General features: G+C 39.4%; 2 protein-coding genes across 2 annotated transcripts in view; both read right to left on the minus strand.

The window, feature by feature from the left end:
• The window catches only part of LOC129692785 (testin-2-like), a 31,014-nt gene extending 7,938 nt beyond the window's left edge, over positions 1-23,076 (minus strand). The window contains 5 exon segments of the mRNA XM_055629269.1: positions 21,893-21,980; positions 21,983-22,112; positions 22,300-22,446; positions 22,534-22,656; positions 22,951-23,076. Of these exon segments, the coding sequence (XP_055485244.1) occupies positions 21,893-21,980; positions 21,983-22,112; positions 22,300-22,446; positions 22,534-22,656; positions 22,951-23,076 (614 nt within the window).
• Positions 23,077-23,081: 5 nt separating this feature from the next.
• Positions 23,082-24,241, minus strand: part of LOC129692786 (protein CTLA-2-beta-like) — a 37,280-nt gene continuing 36,120 nt past the window's right edge. The window contains exon 4 of the mRNA XM_055629270.1: positions 23,082-23,087. Within this exon, the coding sequence (XP_055485245.1) occupies positions 23,082-23,087 (6 nt within the window). The remainder of the gene's footprint in view (positions 23,088-24,241) is intronic.

A 24,241-nucleotide genomic window follows, 5' to 3' on the forward strand; every position in this document is an offset into this window, starting at 1 on the left:
GCATGGGCAAGGCCTCAGAAAATAGACACCAACCTGCAAGAGATAATGGATATGGCCTCAGATGGGTGGAGTTCAGGGAGACATCATGTGTTGATGTCTGACTGGGAACCCAATAGAATGGCAAACAACGTTTCTTCTAGTCTCTATTTTCAGGAGTATTGTTGAAGTAGGGAAGATGACTGTTCTCTTCCCTTAGGTGAACCGGTTCTGAAATGGCAAATGTCATCTGACAGAGCAAATAAGTCACTTGAGACCCATCACCCTTTGCAATGGTTCTCAGCCTTTTGTCCATGTGCCTATGGCTAAGGAAAAAATAAATCTCCGTGAGTTCCTTTTGTCCGTTTATATCAAATGATGCTTTATGTAACACTCGTTTTTGCTCAGCAATATGAAAATGTCAGCATTTTACATCAGTACCTACAGCTCATGTTAAAATTATGTTTTACAATTGAAATTTGCATATCTTATTTGTATGCATGTTTTCTAACAACTAAACCAACTTATTTGTCATGAGCAGTATCTGACCACTTAGCTTCTGGTACTGAGCATTTGTGTAATTAACCCTCTTAGCAACACTTCACTGTGCAGCATGTTATTAACTAATCTCTCTCACTTCTGATTGCTCCATCAAGCTTCTTCCTAATGCCTTTAAGGTCAATTCCACAGGTGGACACACCTTGTGGTAGTTCTTTGACTTTTCTAAGGAACAGAGAACACTGTAAAAAGGTATTGGGAAGAATGCAAGAGCTAAAAGATTCGAACAAGAGATGTGAAATATCTTTAGTGCGTGATACTGCCATGGTGAATACGACCTCACAGCAGTTGTGGCTGCCTGTGTGGTCCTTGCACAAGACTGAACCTATCAACAGCCTGGATGGAGTCTACCACTCATTGCCGAACTATTGGTACATAATAGGTTCTTGGGGGAGAGATAATCATTGCCTTCAGTTGTGTGTCAAACAGTGAGTCTACCATGCTCCAAAACAAAATGAAAAGGCACAAACCTAGGAAAAATAGCAAATTTTGCTGACAGTGTGAACAAATTACTGTAGAGAGGACTGAAAACTGGTTCATTTAGTATAGACATTAGTATGGAAGTAACTAGAGAAATGAAGACCAGATCTACTTGACGGAGTCAAGGCAACAACGCAGAGCTATTTGCACATCAGTGCTCATTGTGGTGCTGTTCCCAAAGGCTAAGTTATGAAACCAGCTTAGCTGTGTATCAGCTGAGGAATAGATAGACAGTAAAGTATATATGCACACTGAGATATATTTAAACCATAAAAACTGAAGTTATGCTGTAGGGAAATTGATGCAACTGCATGATGACTGTCTTGCTATAGTATTAGACAATTGTTTTGTTTTCTTTAATGAATTCTTCCCAAATTTTATACAGATACATGAATCATGTATTTCTATTTTTAATTAAATTTTTATTTTTATATATTAATTACAGTTTATTCATTTTGTATTCCAGTTGTAGCCCCCTCCCTCATTCTCTCCCCAGCCCACCCTCCCTCCATCATCTCCTCCCATACCCCTTTCCAAGTCCACTGATAGGGGAGGTCCTCCTCACCTTCCATCTCACCCTAGCTTATCAGGTCTGGTCAGGACTGGCTGCATGGTCTTCCTCTTGTGTCCTTGGAAGGCTGCTCTCCCCTCAGGGGAAGGTGATCAAAGAGCCAACCACTGAGTTCATGTTGGAGGCATTCCCTGTTCCCCTTACTAGGGAACTCACTTGGATACTGAGCTGTCATAGGCTACATCTGAGCAGGGGTTCTAGGTAATAACCATGTATGGGAAATCATGTATTTCTATGTGACATAAAAGTGGAAGTAAAATTGTCTTAGGTAACAAAGTGGGATAAAAGAAGAGGAAAGAAAGGACTGGGGTAGGAGAGTTTGTAGTGAAAGGTCTTTAATGTATATGCACACAGTACCATGTTTAATAACATACAATGAAAATTTGTGGTTATAACAAAATGTAGACTAGTTTTGTCTAGTTTTACCCCAAACAAGTTAGTACAACAGAAAACAATTAAGTCACAAAGACGAACAGTAAAAAGAAGGAATAAATGATACAAAAAACTTTTGGAAAACATTAACACAGCAGAAACAAATATTGCCTATGGTAAAACGTCTACACTAGTGTGTTTTGTTCAGAAAGTCTATTTCTGTACCAATGAGTTTAACGCTATTCCCTACTTTCTCTTCTATCGAGTTCAATGCATTTGGTTTTATGATGAGGTATTTGATCCATTTGGAGTTGATTTTTTTATGCAAGGTGATAGATAAATATGGATCTAGTAGAATTCTTTTACATGTAACCATCCAGTTAGACCAGCACCATTTGTTGAAGATGCTGTGTTTTTTTTTTCTAGTGCGTATTTCTGGTTTCTTTAAAAAAAAAAAAAATCGGGTGTCCACAGGTAGGTGAACTCATGTCTGAGTCTTTAACTCAATTCCATTGACCAATGTATCTGTTTTTTTGTGCAAATATCATGCCATTTTTACTGTTATAGTTTTGTAGTACAATTTAAGGTTGGGAATAGTAATACTTGCAGCAGTTCCTTTATTATTCAGGATTCTTTTAGTTACCCTTGGTTTTTTGTGTTTCTGTATGAAACTGAATATTGTCCTATCAAGATCTGCAAAGAATTGTGATGGAATCATGATGGGGATTGATTGCACTGAATCTGTAGATTTCTTTAGGTAGAATGGACCTTTTTTTGTTAATCCTACCAATCCATGAGCATGGAATGTCTTTCCATCTTCTGATATTTTCTTCAATTTCTTTCTTTAAAGACTTAAAGGTTTATCATACAAGTCTTTTACTTACTTGGTTAGAGGTATCCCAAAATAGTTTATATTTGAGGCTATTGTGAAAGATATTGTTTCTTCATTTCTTTCTCAGATCATTTGTCATTTGTATATAGGAGGGCTAGCAATTTTATTAATTACACTTTATTCACTTTGTATAAACCCATAAACTCCCATAAGCCCTTCCCTCCTCCCCTCCTGGTCCCACCCTCACTCCCCCTTCTTCACACATGCCCCTCCCCAAGTCCACTGATAGGGGAGGTCCTCCTCTCCTTCCTTCTGATCTTAGTCTATCAGATCCCATCAGGAGTGGCTGCATTGTCATCTTCTGTGGCCTGGTAAGGCTGCTCCCCCCCTCAGGGGGAGGTGATCAAAGAGCAGGCCTATCAGATTGTGTCAGAGGCAGTCACTCTTCTCATTACTATGTAACCCACTTGGACACTGAACTGCCATGGACTACATCTGTGCAGGGGTTCTAGGTTATCTCTGTGCATGGTACTTGGTTGAAGTATGAGTCTCTGGGAAAATGCCTGTGTTCAAATTTTCTGGTTTTGTTGCTCTCCTTGTGGAGTTCCTGTCCTCTCCAGATCTTAATATTTCCCACTTCTTTCATAAGATTCCATGCACTCTGCCCAACAGTTGGCCATAAAGTCTCAGCATCTGCTTTGATAGTCTGCAGGACAGAGCCTTTCAGAGGCTCTCTGTGGCAGGTTCCTAGGTTGTTTCCTGTTTTCTTTTTCTTCTGATGTCCATCCTCTTTGCCTTTTGGGATGGGGATTGAGCGTTTTAGTCAGGGTCCTCTCTCTTGATTAGTTTCTTTAGATGTACAGATTTTAGTAGGTTTATCCTATATTATATGTCTATATGAGTGAGTATATACTGTGTGTGACTTTCTGTTTCTGGGACAGCTCACTCAGGATGATCTTTTCCAGGTCCCACCATTTACCTGCAAATTTCATGATTTCCTTATTTTTCATGCAGAGTAATACTCCATTGTGTAGATGTACCACATACATCCTGGGGACCCAAATTCAAGGCCTCACTCTCATGCACCAAACAGTTTACCAACTGAGATATCACACCAGTGTCTCTTAGTCTCTTAGCCTCAGCATACCTCATGTGCAGGCTCATCTCCTGCAGCAGCTTTGGTGCATTGACAACTCCAGCCTCTGCTGCAGGAGACATAAAGGCTGAACAGCAGCTATTACTAGGCCTCAGTTTCTTCAGCTAAGAGTTATAGATACAATCTACAGCTTTGTAAGACTGAGAAGAAATATAATATATACAGTCATACCGACAATTTTCTCCTTAAAGTTGGTCTATCCTAGAGAACTGGCATTGGACACAAAGGAAACCTACAGAAATACCTGGTGAACCTGAGAAAATTTATTTTGTTTCTTTGACTCTCCTCTGAGTCTGATCGTTGCAATTGTCTGTGACACACTGGGATGAACTGTGAACTCTTGATAATAGTATGAATCTATATTTAGTATTCTGATTGAATTTTGTGTGCTTTTTTAGTGAATAATGCTCTCTCAAGCTTTTCATTCTATTTGTTACTATCTTATTTTAGGAATTTATTTTTAGTTCAATACCTGTGAGCTTTTTCTCATTTTTTTGTATTGCCTTGGTGTTTTCTTTAAGACATGTTCTATTAATTCATAGTTTGGCAAGTCACACATGACTTTGGCATCTTACCAGTCTGTTTGATGATCCCATAGTTCTTGGTGAATGAATGTTCTTGGTGTCTGAACAATGCATCAGTGTCTCTGCGATTAACAGTTAGGTGCTTCTTCTAGACTTCATAGTCTGGTGAAGGAATTTAAATAATTAACTAATTAATATGTGTTATGAACTCAGTTTCTTCAACTGGATTTCCAGACATTCTAAACTAAGCTGTGGTCACTGTAGCCACTTGGCACTAGGGGGCACTCTACGCACAGATTTACCACAAGTTTTGCTGTAGCTGTTTGGTCAGATGGACCTAGGGAAAACCTAAGGAGGTACTGAAGTATGTGGGTGTACTGGACAGGGAACCAGTGATGTTCTTCACTGTGGCTCAAACACACATGTCTCGAAGAAATGCCCACAGCTGAGATTGGGTTCCTCAGGGTCTATTGTGAGACTGAGGTTAGAGCACTGACCTCATTGGCTCAAAAGGGTGCATGTCTGCCAGCAGATTCCTGCCGGGCTGGCAGAATTTCTAATTCCAGTGAAAGATGATGGAGCCAAGTCTGGACTCCTCCAGGATTACCATGAGATAGAGACTGATGAGACCTTCACAAAGGTTTGGATGGATGAGGGGTTCCTGGTACTGAGATGAACCTGAGTCTTCTTTGGATGTCTGTCTGTCTGAGCAGGCACTGAGATGTGCCTGAGTCTCCTTTGATGACTGTCTGTCTTAGGAGGTACTGAGATGTCCTGTACTCTCCTTTAAATGACTGACTGAGGAGAATTAAACTCACACCACTTCTTACTGGCTGCAGCTGACTGACGGGGCAGTTTGAGCCCACTGCCAGTAGGCAATGCTGGTGAACAGAAGGGACTTTCTGGCTGAGGCATGAGGGCGGGTGACTGGTCCTGGATCACGTGGTTACAAGTTCACCTCCAAAAGACTGCAGGTGTGCTTTCTGGGAAACGTGAAATCATCAACTTAGTCTGAAGCTGTGTAACCTTCTATTTTGGATCTGAAGCAAAGTTCTCAGCCTTCCCGTTTGAAAACCAAGGCTTCGACAGAAAAAAAAAATGTTTCTATAGCATGCAGACTTTTATTTCATGGAAGACCATGAACGATGAGATCCTTATGGAGGAAGTATCTTTCAGACTTCCTCTATCCCTTCATTTCTGAAGCACATACTACCATACCAGATCCTCAGTAGTCTCCTCAGGAACTACATTCAGTGACTTCATGGGAGTACCTGCCTGTACCACTAACCTCATTGTTCATGCCCCAGCGTTTGCAGAGTGGAACATAATATTTTAGCGTAAATATCTTCCTGCCCAAAGTTTGTAGCATTCCAGTCAAGGTGTCTTATTAATGGCTGGTATGGTCTTATCTGTAGACTTTGTTTCAGGGAAATAAGGAGGGTACAACAATAGGTACGTTACAAAATGCAGGGGCAGTTAAGGGAAGTGAACATAAATGCTGGATTCCTCAGACAAGTCTCACTGGGTTCACAGATTACTGCTGTTGAGGATAAAGGTGCTTGGAGCATTTTCTCAGTGACTCCACTACTCAGGAGGTAGTTCTGGAATAAAAACTGATCCAAGAAGCCAGCTCAGGCTCCATGATGTTGATTCTTGTTAGTAATAAAAACAAACATGTATTCTCATCTTTCCATAGACAGTAGGTGGGGAAGAATTCCCAGGACAAAGAAAGGGGAGAGAAGACACATGCCATTCTCTCCTGCCACTGTGTCTGGAATTTCCTATCATCTTCCTAATGCATCCATCTTCATTCACACCATGACTTTGTGGTCTTGTTGACAGGGGCCATTTAATCTATGGTTTGGGGAATATAAACTAGAAGGATAATTTCTGAGAGACTGTCTGAGGACACCATCATCTCCATAGACAAGGAAAAGCAACAAGTGATCTTTCTCACTTGTAAGGAAGCCCAGCATCATCTTGCATGAAGTTTCCCTCCTCCCTTCTCTCTGAGACCCCTAGAGAATCTTGACAATACTGCACATGCCTCAGTTGCCTAGTGGAGAGCTTCTGAAGTCGCTTCTCACTTGGTGGAAGGTGGGTATGTATTTCACAGAAGACTTCTCCTGGGAAAGCATTTTTCAGTACATCAAAGGTCTGGAGTTTGGGTTCTCCAACACGAACCAAGGGTGCAGATCTAGAAGGTGGTGGAGTGTTATTTTGTGGAGTGCAGCACAGAGTCCAGCAATGCTTTCTGTTTTTATTTAATTATTTTTAAATGTAATTTTATTTATTACAATTTATTCACTTTGTATCCCCTCTGCAGCCTCTTCCCTCATCTCCTCCCATTCCCCCTCCCTCTTCTTCCCCTATGCCCCTCCCTGGTCCCCTGATAGGGGAGGACCTTCTCCCCTTCTAGCTGTCTTTAGCTTATCAGGTCTCATCAGGGTTGGCTGCATCTTCTTCTTCTGTGGCCTGGCAAGGCTGCCCCCCACAAGGGGAGGTGATCTGCCACTTAGTTCATGTCAGAGACAGCCCTTGTACCCCTTAACAGGGAACCCACATGGAAACTGAGCAGCCAATGGGCTTCCTTTGAACAGAGATCTAGGTTCTCTCCATGCATGGTCCTTGGTTGGAGTATTGGTCTCTGCAACTCCCGTCACCGTCCCCCCCCGCCCCCGGTCCAGGTGTTTTGGGTCTTTTGTTCTCCTTGTGGAGTTCCTGTCCCCTACAGTTCTTTCTGTCTCCCTCTTCTTTCTTAAGGATTCTGGCACTCTGCCCAAAATTTGGTGATGAGTCTCAGTATCTCCTTCAATATCCTGGTGGGTAGAGTCTTTCAGAGGTCTCCTGTGGAAAGTTCCTGTCCTGTTTCTTGTCTTCTCCTACTTCATATGTCTGTCCTATTTGCCCTTCTAAATGAGGATTAATCATTTTCCCTAGGGTCCTCCCTGTTGTTTGGCTGCTTTAGAACTATAGATTTTAGTATATTTATCCTATATTATATGGCTAATACCCACTTATAAGTGAGTATATCATTTTTATCTTTCTGCTTCTGGATTACTTCACTCCAAATGATCTTTTCCAGTTCCCACCATTTGCCTGCAAATTTCCTGATTTCCTTGTTTTTAATTACTGAGTAGTATTCCATTGTGTAAATATATCATACTTTCTGTATCCATTCCTTCATTGAGGGACATCTAAGTTGTTTTCAGCTTCTGGCTATTATAAATAAAGCTGCTATGAACATAGTTGAGCAAATGTCTTTATTGAATGGTGGGACATCTTTTGGGTAGATGCCTAGGAGTGGTATAGCTCGATCTTGAGGTAGTACTATTCCTAATGCTCTGAGAAAGTGCCAAATTGATTTCTAAAGTGGTTGTACAAGGTTACATTCCCACCAGCAATGGAGGATGATTCCCCTTTCTCCACATTCTCTCCAGCATGTGTTGTCATTTGTGTTTTTGATCTTACCCATTCTGATAAGTGTAAGATGGAATCTCAGAGTTGTTTTGATTTGCATTTCTCTTATGACTAAGGATGCTGAGCACTTCTTTAAGTGTTTCTCTGAAATAATTAATTTGTAGGCAAATGGATGGAACTAGAAGAGATCATTCTGAGTGAGGTAACCCAGAAACAGAAAGACAGGCATGGTATACATTCACTAATAAGCTGATATTGGCCATATAATATAGGACAGCCATCGACAGACTTAAAGAAGTTAAACACTAAGGAGTACCCCAGGGAGGATGCTTAAATCTCATTCAGAATGGCAAACAGGATAGACACCAGAAGTGGTGGAAGAGAGGAAACAGGATGGGAATCCACTATAGAGGGTCCTCTGAAAGGATTCACCCAATAGGGGATTGAAGCAGGTGCTGAGACTCAGGGCCAAACTTTGGACAGAGCACAGGGAGTTTAATTTCAGCCCAATTCTGATTTTACTTTAGAGAAAATAGTTTTGTTTAAAATGTCTTGGAGTGGGCTGAGTCAGTGTACTCTACTTCAGTGTTTCTGATTTAAGCTAAGGTTAGACCCTGTATGTATGTATGCTAGAGCACAATGGCTTCAGTGTTGGGTAGGACTCAGGTGTCATAAGTTTTAACAGATGACCATCTTTAATCAGCAATGACAAGGTGAAGGTGAAGGTCTAACGGAAAAAAAAACAAAAACAAACAAAACAAAACAAAACAAAAAACCCCAAAAACAAAAAACAAAACAAAACAAAAAAACAGAGGCACCAGGTCTCCTGATACTGCCTGGCACTTGGAATGTCCCTTTGCTGTCTTTCTCCTCTCTTGTCTTTAGAAACTAAGTTGTGATATATGAGCTATTTCTAAAAAGCTTGATTAATAGGTAAGAAAAGCGACTGAGACCTTTGGAAAATGGCTTCCATTTTCCTTTCTGCCTTTTTAAAATTTAGTTTTTATTAATTACACTTTATTCACTTTGTCTCCCTCCTATAGTTTTCTCTCTCCTTCCCTCCCAAACCCTCCCTTCCTTGCCCTTCTCCACGAATGCCCCTCCCCAAGTCCACTGATAAGGGAGGTCTTCTTTTCCTTCCTTCTGATCCTAGCCTGCCAGATCTCATCAGGAGTGGCTGCATTGTCTTCCTCTGTGTCCTTGTAAGGCTGCTCCCTTCTCAGGGGGAGGTAATTAAAGAGCAGGCCAATCAGTTCATGTCAGAGACAATCCCTGTTCCTATTATTATGGGACCCACTTGGAGACTGAACTGCCATGGGCTACATCTGTGCAGGGGTTCTAGGTTATTTCCATGAATGATACTTGGTTGGAGTATCAGTCTCAGGGAAGATCCCTGTGCTCAGTTTTTTTTTTTTTATTCTGTTGCTCTCCTTGTGGAACTTCTGTCCTCTCCAGATCATACTATTTCCCACTTCTTTCATAAGATTCCCTGCATTCTGCCCAACAGTTGGCCATACGTCTTAGCATCTGCTTTGATAGTCTGCAGGGAAAGGCCTTTCAGAGGCCCTCTGTGGCAGGCTCCTAACTTGTTTCCTGTTTTCTCCTTCTTCTGATGTCCATCCTCTTTGCCTTCCTGAATGGGGATTGAACATTTTAGCCAAAGTCCTCCCTCTTAATTAGTTTCTTTAAGTGTACAGATTTTAGTAGGTTTATCCTATATTATATGTCTATATGAGTGAGTATATACTGTGTGTGTCTTTCTGCTTCTGGGATAGCTCACTCAGGATGATCTTTTCCAGTTCCCACCATTTACCTGCAAATTTCATGATTTCCTTGTTTTTTTTTTTTTTTATTGCTGAATAGTATTCTATTGTGTATATGTTCCACATTTTCTGTATCTGTTTCTCAGTTGAGGGTGTTGAAGAGATGGCTCACAGGTTAAGAACACTGACTGTTCCTTTCTGCCTTTTAAAAACTGTTTTTCTTACCCTTTATCCTGAGCTTTAATTCTAGAAACTTACCTTCATGAACAATAATGCCAGAAGTTAAGATAAAGAAAGTTGAAGAGGTTTAGATAGATGAAAACAGTAATGGATATGAATTTTTAATATTTACATTTTAGCTCCCATAGTTCAAGAAGTAAGGAACTCAACCCAGAAACATATTAAATATTACAATTCTCCTAATTATAAAAATACATATTCAATATAGAAATATTTCAAGGAATTTTTCATGTAATTTTGATAATAGTATTTAAACCATACTTTGGCTTGTTTGAGAAATTTGGAATCATTGTACATTCTTATTTATTCACTAATTTCTGCTGAGGTTAAAACGGTCACCCATACAGAAGAACAATTGAACCTTCACTCTTTTTATTATGGCAATATATATATATATATATATATATATATATATATATATATAATGCTATATATATATCATAAAAGTTTCCATTTTGATAATTTAAATACTCAGATCAATGGCATTAGTGACATCTACGCTGTCATGCAAATACCACCATCAGATATCTGAAGGAAACTGTATTCATTAATCTGTAATCCTCCACTTTCTCTCAAACCCAGCATCTGCCATTTTGCTCTCCATGTGTGTAAATTTGTCTTCCTATGCGTTATTTGTGTCCTACCACAAACATGTTGCCTTTACAGTGTGAAAAGTGGGATCAATATATGATAAATTAGGCCTCAAAGCATATGTCAGCTTTCCCTTCTCTCTAGGGTTACATAGTATTCCACAGCATGGCAGAACCATATTTTTCTTATTTGTTTATTTTTTTATGGATATTTGTTGCCTTTTATATGACTGTTGAGGAATGATACTTGTCTCTCATACACTACACCCGATGTATGCAAAACCTAAAATTACACCAAGAAACTTTCAAATTGAAGAGAAGCATTGGAGGAAACAAGTCAGAGGGAGTATAGCATTATACTTGTATACTTGTATAGCATTATTGTTGTAAGCCACTGGACCAGATACTTATAAAACCTATTTTGAATAATGATTTTTCCAATTGTACATTCAACATTGAGTCCTCTGATAAGAGTGTGTGAACTTCCTAGTGTCATTCTATTTCAGTCAACAAACCTGATGAATCAGTTCAGCACAAACTCCATCCTTGCTCTCTGATTAGAATCCATATCTGATCAGAATCCTCTTCCTCTTATATCCAAGGTAAACTCTTCTCTAGTAACCTGTATGAATCAAGATCTTGTTCATCTGCCTAGCTCAAATGCCCCTTAAAGTATTGATGCTTATCTTAACAATTTCAAGCATTCTGAGCTCTATGCTGCAGCTTTGAAATATCCTCTACTCATGTGGCTATGAGTGCTCTCTTGTTCACTTCTAGTACCACCAGTAAAGACTCTATAGCTACCTTGAAGCTCCCTCATAAAATTTTCTGTCACATTTTTAATGAGAATCATGAAATGACTTTCCATTTCAGAGTCACTCATCTTTTTTTTTTCCAGGTGAGCAGGAAATGTCATCAAATGCAGATACTGTTATTGTCAAGCCTGGGAGTATGAGCATGTCTTCAGGAATCATGACCCATTACTTCCAGTAGTCTTGTGAGTCCAGAGGTAAGTTCTTCAAACAATTGATGAAGATTAAGTGAGGGTTATATGAGGTGAAGGCCTTAAAATTTAGCTTCTGTATCTATGCTTTGCTAGACTGATGTTCTGAGGAGTATGAATAAATGTATGTTCTGTTTGATCAGCACCCAAAATAATTACCCCCAAGTTTAACTTAGTGAACTAGTGAGTTTACTGAGAAAAATTTAAGAAAACATGTATGAGGAGTTATTTATAGGATCATGGGTGAATCAAAGGTACATTATATTACCAAGATTCCCACTCCAGCATGTGTGATGACTTATGGGGGCTCTTGCAGTACTCAGAAGTAAGCACAAGTTGAAAGGATCAGGAAGCTCCTGAAACTTACACGATTCAGCAGTCCCCTCCTCAAGTTTATAGCAGCCATGACCACCAGCTTAGGTTGGAAGTTCAACCAACACTGATTTTATTTCAAGCTCAGTGAGTTACATAATAGCAATTGAACTACAAGTTTCTTACACAGTGTCCCTGAGGGTACTTTTATGAATGAAGAGAGTGCTAACTAATACCAAAGACTTCATAAAAAAGTCATATGAAAATCTTGTACTACAGAAGCTTTATGAAATACAAATATATGTATATAAAAAGAACATAGAGTTATCCTACAACAGAGCAACAATGACCTAGGTAGACAAAAGAGACAAATAAAAATTCTTTTTATTTATTTATTTTTTATTTTTTTTATAGAAATTCTTATATCAGAAACGAATTGTCTCTGATGGAATTGTTGCCCAGTGAGATTCCATATAATCAAAATATCACAGGCTATTGCCATTGCTTTTGAATACCCTCCAGGACTTGGTGAAAGGCCTTATTGATGGGACTTATTATCTACTGAGTCAAAGAACATGGAGAAATTAAGCTGGTAGTGAGTGACCTGGAACCTTTATCACTTCTGTCTAGCTTTCATAGTGCTACAAGTTGCTATGAATGCTATTGAATGTGAAAAGTAAATATCAATCTTATCTGACTATGAATTCTTCCAGTTACAATAATGACCTATGTGGCAAGATATGCCCACTAGAGAAAGTGGCACAGGCATAATGGGAGTAATTAACTGCTTTCTTACTAAAGACCACTTCACAAGACCTGACACAGATATCAGAGACAAGAATCTGTGTAAGCTAAGTCCGAGGTCCTAAAGGAGCACTTACAACATTTCTGATAATGAGACTTTGCATTAAAGCAATTACTAACAAATCCTTGTTAGACCCATAGATTAGTACACTCTCTCTTATAAGAGAACTTTATTTTTGCAGTAGATGGCCATTAGCACAAAGACACACAGCTGTTAAAGGTACAGAAAATAAATGTCTGGAGAATTCTAAGCTCTAAATGGGACATTTATATCACACCCCTCTTTTCCAAAGGCTCAGGGACAATTGAGGATGAGAGGGTGGAAACAGTGTAAGACCCAGAGGTGATTACTACAAGTAAACAATGTTTTACACACACAATAGGCAAGTTGCCCAAATGAATGCATAGTCAATATCATAGCATGTAGAAGATGTGCATAAACACAGGACAAATTCCTAGCATAAAGAAGGGAAACGGCATGAAGATGCACCCCTAGATGAATTGTACCTTCCAAGAGAAGATTTCCAAGACTTAGTTTTTCTGAATGGAAAAGATCTGCCTCTTGGTCAGGCTAATCCCCTTGAGTGGATGGCCACATACATAAGACTATATACAAAGAAATGACTGGAATGGTTAGGATTTAAAAAATGAGAACATAAAATGGTATGAACTAAGGTGGATCTCAGAGCATATGGGGAAAGGAAAAAATATAAAGTAAAAAATTCTCAAGGAATTAACAAAGCCATTATAAAATAAAGGTTATTTACCAAAAGCTAAAAAAGATCCTTACACAGTGTTCTTGGGTGTGATATTTAGACTAAGGGTGGATGTTTCTTAGAGGAGAATAGGATTATGTAGTTCCACCACAAAGGTAGAGGCAAAGATCTATGACTTTAGGTGGTACCAGTTCATGTAAATGCTTCTATTTCAGATTCAATACTCTCCTATGGATGTCTTCTTCTTCAATAAATTTATACCATTTCATTGTTGACAAAAATTCTATCTATGTAACAAGCTCTTTTTTTTTCTTATGATGGATACTCTATTATTTCTCCTTTTTATTTCCAACTAATGCTACAACAAATATCATTGCAAATGTGATATTTTCAGGGGTAAATATTATCATAATTTCATTTCTTGCCATGAAAGTGACTATTGTAGAAGAGATAGTCTCAAGCACACTCTAACATGTAGCCAGCGGATATCCATCTTTTCAAGCTTTATAAGACTTTGTATCCAAACTCTGATGTAATTTATTACTTATATTTAAATATTTGTCCTAATCTAAAAATATTATCACTAAAATTTAATGTATTATTTATTATTATATTAATCAGAATGCTGATTGTTTTAAAAATATGATATTAAACTTTTCTGTGCTGAGAACACGTGCTCCCAGAACTTACTATATATAGCTGAGATTTAGTCCATTTGCTTCCCATAGTAACTCTAGAAAGGGAAAGTCACAGCTTCATCCTTTGATTGAAAAACAGATGAGATATTTCTGAGTGCATAGACAAGCTGCTTCAAGACTCTTTGATTTCAGGTTTCCAGTATAAAAATGCAAAGACATTATAAAAAAAATGCAAAGACATTATAGTATCCATGAGCACAGATTGTTAAAACGTGAATTCTGTACTTGTCAGTTGTCTCTTGGACTGTCCACACTATGTGTTGGATTGTTGCACACACATTCAAAATGAGGAGAAGAGGAAAGAAGAAGCAGAATTAGAGTGGAAAGACAGGATTTATTTGAGTGTAGAGTCCCTAGGGAAACCCCATATTGCTCTCCAAACACAGAATGGACCCACACTAAACACAGAAGATGCGTGCTCACTGGGAGGGCGGGGGTCAGTGTTTGAATTCTGTGGAGAACTTGAATGGCTTGTCACTGTCATGTGCTTCAAGCAGCCATAGAAGAGGCTGCGCCCATTATGCTTTATTTTTAGCCTGTCTCTATCTCAGGAAAGAAGTAAGTAAAGAGGATATAAAGCAGTAAGGAACAACCTAGAAGCAGGGTGATGAAAACAGAAAAAAAAAATGATGTCTCTTTCACTCCAAAGCTCCCCTAACGTCGGTTATGGCAAACAATTGTATAATGATTTATGTAAGATACATGTATTGCTTCTTTATAAACATACAATGTATGTTTTATGTAATCTTTCCTGGAGTGTGCCAATCCCCCAAATCCTTAAAGACCTGAATGAAAGACACAGACATGAGAAAAACACTTTAGAGAGTTTGTTTGTATGATCGGTAAAAGTGCTTCTAAGCCATTAGTGTGGTGCCCCAATGACCCTGGACACCCTTCTCCTTAGATTTTATATTGGATGATCAGGTCCTTTCTTCTGTGTTTTATAATAGCCATTGTAAGATCCAAGATGAATGTTTGTGAGTCATTCTGTCATTTGTGACACTTGTAGGCTTGTTTTCACTGCTATTAGTTCTGTGATTTTTGTTTTTATGTATTTCTCATTCAGCTTACTTTTTTCAGGTTTTTAAAATTTAAGTTTATTTACTTTATGTCCCCAAAGCAGCCCCCTCCCTTCTCTCCTCTCAGTCACTCATTTCCCCCCTCCTCATTCCTTCACTTCTTCCTTCCTCCCCAGAAAAGGGGAGCCTCCCTCCCCTGTATCAATTCTTTCCAGCAATCAAGTCACATCTGGACTGAGCATATCCTCATCCACTGAGGCCAGGCCAGGCAGTCCTCCAGGAGGAAGTGATCCAAAAGCAGGCAATAGAGTCCATGTTAGAAATAGCCCCATCCCACCACTCCCCACTTCTCCATTCACCAGGAGAACCACGTGAAGACCAATCTGCCCATTGTCCCATATGTGCAGGGCACCTAGTTCCAGACCATGCATGCTCCTTATTTGATGTCTCAGTCTCTGTAAGCCACCATGGGACTGGATTAGATATATCTGTTAGTTTTCTTGTGGGATTCCTGTCCCCTCCAGTTCCTTCTATCTTTCTTCCCACACTTCCACAAGATCCCTGGAACCCAGCCCCTTGAATGGCTGCAAGTCCCAGAATCTGATCTACGCTGGATGGAGCCTTCCAGACTACAGTCATGTTAGGTTCCTGTCATGTGAGGCTTTCTGGGTCTGGGTTACTTCACTCAGGGTGATCGTTTCTAGTTCCATTCATTTGCCTGCAAATTTCACGAGTTTTGGGTTTTTGTTGTTGTTGTTTCTGTTTTGTTTTTAAGAGCTGAGTAGTATTCCATTGTGTAAATGTACCACGATTTCTTTATACATTCTTTGATTGAGGAACATCTACATTGTGTTTCCAGCTTCTAGATATTATGAATAAAGACACTATGAATATAGTTGAGCAAATGTCCTTGTTATATGGTGGAGCATCTTTTGCGTATATGCCTAGGAGTGTTATAGGGTCTTGAGGTAGAACTATTCTCAATCTTCTGAGAAAGTGCTAGATTGATTTCCAGAGAGGTTGTACAAGTTTGCATTCCCACCAGCAATGGAGGAGTGTTTCCCTTTCTCCACATCCTCACCAGCATGTGTTTTCAGTTGAGTTTTGATCTGAGCCATTCTGAAAGTTATAAGATGGAATCTCAGAGTTGTTTTGATTTGCATTTTTCTGATGACTAAGGACAGTTAACATTTCTTTAAATGCTTCTTAGTCAGTCGAGATTCCTCTGTTGTGAATTCTCAGTTTAGCTCTGTATCCTATTATTTAACTGGATTGTTTTATTTGTTGGTGTTTAATTTTTTAAAGATTTTGTACATTTTGGATATTAGCCCTTTATCTGATGTAGGGTTGGTGAAGATATTTTTCCAATACCCACAGCTTACTTTAACTGTAGTGCTGTTTGACTTTCTTTTTTTATTTTAATTTTTATTAACTGTACTTTATTCACTTTGTATCCCCCCATAAGCCCCTCCCTATGCCCCTCCTAATCCCACCTTTCCTCCCCCTTCTCCACGAATGTCCCTCCTCAAGTCCACTGATAGGGGAGGTCTTTCTCTCCTTCCTTCTGATCCTAGTCTATCAGATCTCATCAGGAATGGCTGCATTGTCATCTTCTGTGGCCTGGTAAGGCTGCTCCCCCCTCAGGGGGAGGTGATCAAAGAGCAGACCAATCAAATTATGTCAGAGGCAGTCCCTCTTCCCATTACTATGTAACCCACTTGGACGCTGAACTGCCATGGGCTACATCTGTGCAAGGGTTCTAGGTTATCTCTATGAATGGTACTTGGTTGGAGTATGAGTCTCTGGAAAGACCCCTGTGTTCAAATTTTTTGATTCTGTTGCTCTCCTTGTGGAACTCCTGTCCTCTCTAGATCTTAATATTTCCCACTTCTTTCGTAAGATTCCATGCACTCTGCCCAACAGTTGGCCATAAGTCTCAGCATCTGCTTTGATAGTCTGCAGGGCAGAGCCTTTCAGAGGCCCTCTGTGGCAGGTTCCTAGGTTGTTTCCTGTTTTCTTCTTCTTCTGATGTTCATCCTCTTTGCCTTTTGGGATGAGGATTGAGCATTTTAGCCAGAATCCTCCCTCTTGATTAGTTTCTTCAGGTGTACAGATTTTAGTAGGTTTATCCTATATTATATGTCTATTTGAGTGAGTATATACCCTGTCTGTGTCTTTCTGCTTCTGTGATAGCTCACTCAGAATGATCCTTTTCAGTTCCCACCATTTACCTGCAAATTTCATGATTTCCTTGTTTTTCATTGCTGGGTGATATTCCGTTGTGTAGATGTACCACAATTTTTGCATCCATTCTTTAGTTGAGGGGCATCTGGGCTGTTTCCAGATTCTGGTTATTACAAATAAAGGTGCTACAAACATGGTTGAGCAGATGTCCTTGCTGTATACATGAGCGTCTTTTGCATATATGCCTAGAAATGGTATAGCTGGATCTTGAGGAAGTGCTACTCCTAATTGTCTGAAAAAGCGCCGGAGTGATTATCTAAGTGCTTGTACAAGTTTATATTTCCACCAACAGTGGAGGAGGATTCCTCTTTCTCCACATCCTTTCCAGCATGTTTTGTCACTTGAGTTTTTGTTCTCTATTTTTAAGCAAACACATTTACATATTTTTGTAATGGATAAGGCAGCACATATCCCTTCTCATTCCTAACTGTTTCTGATGTCAATCCCCTGTCTCATCTAGTGAGGACTTCCTGCATTTTAGGCCCAGATTGTTGCTTTCTAAATTGACCAAATAACCTGTATACTTCAATACCTTAACAGCAAAGAAAAAAAATACCCACAAATCCATAAAACCAAAACACAAACACCACCAAAAACACTGTCAGTATTTTCCAGGAACCAACTTCTTATTTCATTTCAGCTAGAACAGTAAGATAAGAGAAAGAAATGAAGAGAAAACAAATTTACAAGGAAGAGGTAACCTGCAAAATATCCTTATTTACAGATGTGGTGATTCTATATGCAAAAGACTGTGAAGACTCTACCAGAAAATACCTATAGCTGATTAACACATTTAGCAATTTATCAATCAGGATACAAATATCAGTACCCCAACTATATCCTAATAAATAAACTTAGAAGGAAATGAGGGAAACAATATGTTTATAATAATTTCAAAATGTTTTGGAATAAATCTAACCTAGTGAGTGAAGATTTGTATCATGAAAACTTCAAGAGACTGAAGAAGATACCAGAAGATGAACAGACACAACCTGTTCCCATGCTCAGAAATAGGTAGGGTTAACATTGTGAAAGTGGCCATTCTGCCAAAAGCCATCTACAGACTGCATGCAATCTCCATCAAAATGCCAACACAATTCTACATAGAGATGAAAAAAGTTAAAATTCCTATGGAAGCACAACCCCCACACCAAAAAAAAAAAAATAGACAAAAAACAAAACAGGACAGCCACAACAATTATAAGACATAAAAACACAGTTGGCGTTATCATCATCCCTGATTGTAAATCTACCGTAGAGATACAGTCATGAGAATAATGCAGTAGTGGCATCAAAATGACACATCCAACTGAGGCACATATTAGCCCACTTTCCTACCCAGCGAAGCCAACAGTACCAGTTGGAAAAAAAAAAAAAAAGAAAGAATCTTCAACAAATAGTTATGGTCAGACTGGTCAAACATAAAAGAATTAGATGAGATTCTTATCTTTTGCTCTGCACAAAACTCATCTCCAAATGGATCAAGGACCTCAACATTAGATCTGATAGCCCAAATTTGTTAGGGAGAAAGTAAGGAACACACTTCAAGTTAGACACAGGGAAGAGCTTTATGGACAGGGCCCCAGTAGCACAGGACATGAAGACCAACAATTTAGAAAAAGTGTAGGAGATCCATTCTCTATTAGCAAGGAATTATTAATATCACAGTCCATGAATTATTCATGACCCAGAAGAAATTAGTTATGTGATACAAATCCAGTTGATCTTTCCTTTGGGGTACAGAGAGGAAAACACATGTGAGATAGATGTTCTGGGAGCCATTTCTTTTTGAGAGGGAAAGGCTATCCTGAATATTTGCAAAAACATTTTATGAGCCTGGCATGGTTATGCTTGCCTTGAATCCTAGCTCTTGGAAAGCAAAGGCTGCCACAGATAGGGAAGCTCAGTCCATGGAATAAAACTCAGAGTCTGCAATGTGAATTACCAGCAAGGGCCACTGGGGCCCAAAAACATGTAAGAACCTTGTGCTGAGTTTGTATTAGGGGCAACTACATGGAAAGATAGTATACAATCATGAAATTGTTTCCAGGGAGTAAAAGGTTTTATTAATATGTCCACCAGGGGGGAACAAAGACAAGGAAGCAACAGTAGAAAAACCACTCATACTTCTTAAGAAATAACACATTCCCAGACACTTGAGCTGGAAATGGCTGTTAACGGATCATTTCCTTTGTTGTTAGTGTGCCAAAGGTCAGAGCTCCTAGACATAGGATGTGTTTCTTTCCCAGATTATGCTGTCGGAAACAAAAGGCAGGCAGAGAGCTCTGAGTTCACAGCCAGCCTCCTCTTCTCAGGAAGGTCATTGCCAGCCAAGGCTGCATAGTAAGATGGCTGCCTCAGAACCAAACCAAACAAAAAAAGTATTTTAGAAATTGGTGACAAATCTTGCCAAATTCACAGAATTATTGATTACTATCCTTATAAAGTAGAATGAGTGGATGTTTTCAATAAATGTACATGAAAAATAAAACAGTACAGCTATCAGAGGAGAGCCAAAACTAATCTAGGCAAATGTATAATTATGTTTCCAGTGAGCCCACAACAAAACTCATCCCTTGCCTTGCGCCTTGGAAATTGATAATGACTTCCAGGTTTTCATATCATAGTAAAGTTTCCTTCTGTGCTTGTGATCTGTGTATTTTTAATAACATCACACGTATATTTTTAAAAATTTTAAAACTCTATATAAGTAGATTTTATCTTAAACAGATGTTTTTAAAAAGGGTTTTACATGGAAATTCAATGAATAAATGTGTTCTAGTCTTTATAAGAAGATCAATAATGGACACATAGAGGAACTCAGGAAAATAAACCCTTTTTTCTTTTAATTTTATTAATTACAGTTTATTCACTTTGTTTCCCAGCTTTAGTCCCCCTCACCCTTCCCCTCCCAATTCCACCCTCCCTCCCTCTTCTTCTCCTATGCTCTTCCCCCAGTTCGGTCCTCCTCACCTTCCATCTCACCCTAGTCTATCAGGTCTTATCAGGACTGGCTTCTTTGTTTTCCTCTGTGGCCTGGTAAGGCTGCTTCTCCCTCAGGTGGAGGTGATCAAAGAGCTAGCCCATGAGTTCATGTCAGAGACGGTCCCTGTTCCTATCATTGGGGAACCCTCTTGGACACTGAACTGCTATGGACTACTTCTGTGCAGGGGTTCTAAGTTATTTTCATGCATGGTCCTTGTTTGGAGTATCAGTCTCAGAAAAGACCCCTGTGCCAAGATTCTTTGTTCAAATCCTTTAAGTACAGCAAAGGAAGCCACCATTCAAATAAAGAGCCAGCATGCAGAATAGGATTTAAAACAAACAAACAAAAAACAGTTATACATCTGACAGATGATTACTATCCAGAACACACAAAGATTAAAAAAAAAAAACCCAAACACCCATGAAAACAAATACCCAATTAAGTTTGGGGGTGATTAGAACTAATCAGAGTTCCCAAAAGAAGGAATAAAATAGCCAGGAAATACTGTGTAAAATGTTCAACATAGTTAGTAATCAAGTAAATACAAAATAAAAATTGCTTTGAAATTTCTTCTACTCTGACCAGAATAGCTAAGATAATAAAGTAAATGACTGAAACAGGCTGGCATAAATGAGGGTAAAGGGGAGTACTTATTCACTGTTGGTGGGAGAGCTAGTTGATAGAGCTAGCATGGAAATCAGTGCAGTTTCCTCAAAAAGCCAGAGAGGGAACTAGCTTACAATTCAGCCACAGCACTTCTGGGCATGTAACCATGGGGGTCTATGTCCTAGCCCTGAAGTACTCACTTGCTCATCCATGTTCATTGTTACTTCATCCATAATAGCCAGAAAAGAGAAACAGCCTAGATGTCCATCAACTGGTATATGGATAATCAAGACTTGCTACATATATACAATGGAATATATTCAGCTATAAAAAAATGAAATTATGAAGTTCATAGTTAGTGAGTGGAATTGGAAATAATTCTGAGTGAATCAGAAAGATAAGTACATCAGGTGCCCTGATAATCGGAGGCTAGCTTAGGCTTAGATATTGCATAAGGTGTGGGGGTTTCTAAGGATTGTAAAAGATATGGTGAACATCTAAAATGAAAAAGTATGTGTTGAGACATGACAGGGACATTGCACACATGAAATCACAGAGTTACTATGTTTAATCACAGAATAAACACAAGCTCTTCACAAGGTCCACTCAGATGAAGTAGGGAGGATCATGAAGTCCCACCCCAGCAGTAAAAATGCTGGTAATTGATAACTGCAATAGTAGAAGAGTAAGTTTTCTTTAAGGATGTGCCCCTGATGTTTGCTTACGATCTAGTAATGGTCTTATACTCACGTATACACACATGGTATTATGTGAGCTTAGTGGGTTTAGTAAAACAAACACAAAAAACAGTTTGGAAAGAAAATTTCCAACTGGAGGAACTGGAGGCAAAGGAATGGTGTAGATTTGATCAAAACACATTATAAGCATGCATGTAGCTCTCTAAGAGTAAAAACTAAATCAATAACAGTACAGATTTGAGGAAAGCAGGTTGTCGCTGAACGTGTTTTGCCTTCTGCAACTTGAGTTGACATGGCAGCAGCCCAGGAATTCTATTTACTTGCCTTCTGTATGGATAGGATTCTTCAGCTGCCAGGCTGCCATTGTCCTTCACATACTGGAAGGCATTCTGCTTGAAGCCACCACTGCAGCATGGGTAACACTGAAACCCATGCAGTCCAGTAGGTTCTGCTCACTCAAAGGGACCAGTCTCCCTGTTTTCCTGAACATTTGTCCTTCTAGGGACCCAGCTGCACTAAAAGCCCAAATAGAGGTACAATGACCCTAAGGCATAAAGAAAAAGCTGCCATTCATTCATGTATCTAATCACAGATATATGTGGATGATTCATACATCCGAAAACTTTCATGAAACGGTGAACTGTATGCTGCTCCACGCTTAGGAAAAGCAAAGATGTTTGCTTCATAGCTTCCTGTGAGTGGCAAAAGTTGGGAATGTCACACCGCCATACCTGATTATTCACAAGAGTCACATAGCCTTGCTTTTTCCAATCCACATATTTGGGGACATAATGAAACAGATGATCCTGAAATATATGCGTCTTCTTGATCCTCTGCCTTTGATACCCAGTCATCATTTTCTCAAATTCTGTATTAGACTTTGAAAGAGTCAACAAATCACTGATAGTATTTATAAAGAACTGAAGAGAAGAAATACTAACTAATGTAATTTATGTCACACTCACCAAATCACCAAACACATTCATTGCCATGGTGAAGTCATGCTTCCCCTCAAGGTATTCCCAATTGTGCAAATCAATCATTTTGAAATTCTTCTCCCACACTGCTCTCCTCAATCTTTCTTCATTCTGGAAAAAAATACAATTTGTGATCTTTCGTTCTGTTTCAAGTTCAACCCAAGTCCACTCAGTGGACCCACTGATGGAGAGGAACCATGATGAAAGATTGTTGTACTCTTCTGGAAGCCATTATTCACAGGTAGTAACAACAGAAACTTTTGTTACATAGTACACATGATGCATGTCTTTAGGTTAAGCCTCGAACAGAGCTGGATTACAGAACCCTTGGTATGGCTAGAGTGCACACATCCATAAATACACAACAGTGGGACAATTGTCTATGGGAATATCCACATTACTAACCATGTCATATGTTTTCCCATGCTTTATCTTCCATTCATGCCAGTGAACGTCCAAACTGTGATGACGTGTTGGAGCAGTTCCGTTGACTTCCAAGCAGAGGATGGCTAGGAAGAGAAAAACAATCATGTCTCCTATACCTAGAGAAGAAGACACAAGAGTGCAATTTCATCAGTGCTTCAGAAAAGCCTTCTTGTTTCCTATCTAGACATTAAGACCACAGTGGCGCAATCACATTATTTAAACTGTCCTCCTAAAGATTATACTATGGAAGAGGCTAAGGATCAGGCTGACTTAAAGCAGACATACAGAGGAATTTGGTTCATCCACTAGAATGAAGAGCAACAGGCCAAGGCTCCAGGAACTGGACTATGTGCGCTGTGAACTGGGTGTGCTAGCTCAGCACAAGCCGTGTATATGTCTTGTGCTTCAGAAACTTAAAGTGAAGACTTCAGACATAATTGGCCCATGTTTTGTGACATTGGTACTGAGGTCACATGAGCAAAATTGCTCTAGTACCGAAGAATGTTATCTCAAGTATAGAGCTATACATCCCAACAGTTGGGGCTCATAAGATATCTTTTCCTTGGCCAGAATGCACCAGGAAATGTCTCTGATCATTCCCTTCAGAAATCTTTCTGGAACATTCTCTGTACACCATCAGAGAAAGACACATGCATTATTTCTTATTTTCTTTCCTTTGGAATGTGACTGAAAAACCTAGTTAACAGCCTCTGTGAGGCTCACGGTCTCTGGCTGAGACCTTATACAAGAGAGCCCATAAGTCCCAGAAATCTTGGCTCAGTTTTGAAGATGGGACCTGTCCTCTTCACTGATGACATTTGAGAATGGCCTGTCCTTGTGCCTTGCTTACATTGGAGTTTCTGGCTTCCAGTTTCTTGATTATGTCACCTCTTTCCATATTTTAAAGTTGAGTGCACAGTTTTAAGGTAGAACAGAGTAACTGTTGTATGCTGTTCTTCCCTGATTCTTTGGGGAGGATGTACCAGGAAGTTTTTGTACGCTGTTCTTCCCTGATTCTTTAGGGAGGATGTACCAGGAAAGTCTGGGGTCTCCAGACTTTCTACTAGAACAATGGTACATCCTGTAGGGAGGAGAGAAAATGGAGTTTGACTCATCCACTGTGCTCTCAGAGGAAGCCACATAGTCAGCAGGACTATGACCCTGCCATTAAGTCACTAGGAGTAAGCCATAAGTAGTTTCAGTTGAATCTATCTATCATCTATCTATCTATCTATCTATCTATCTATCTATCTATCTATCTATCTATCTA

This window comes from Psammomys obesus, unplaced genomic scaffold, assembly GCF_907164565.1.
Source record: "Psammomys obesus unplaced genomic scaffold, mPsaObe1.curated_primary_1811, whole genome shotgun sequence".
Lineage (NCBI taxonomy): Eukaryota > Metazoa > Chordata > Mammalia > Rodentia > Muridae > Psammomys > Psammomys obesus.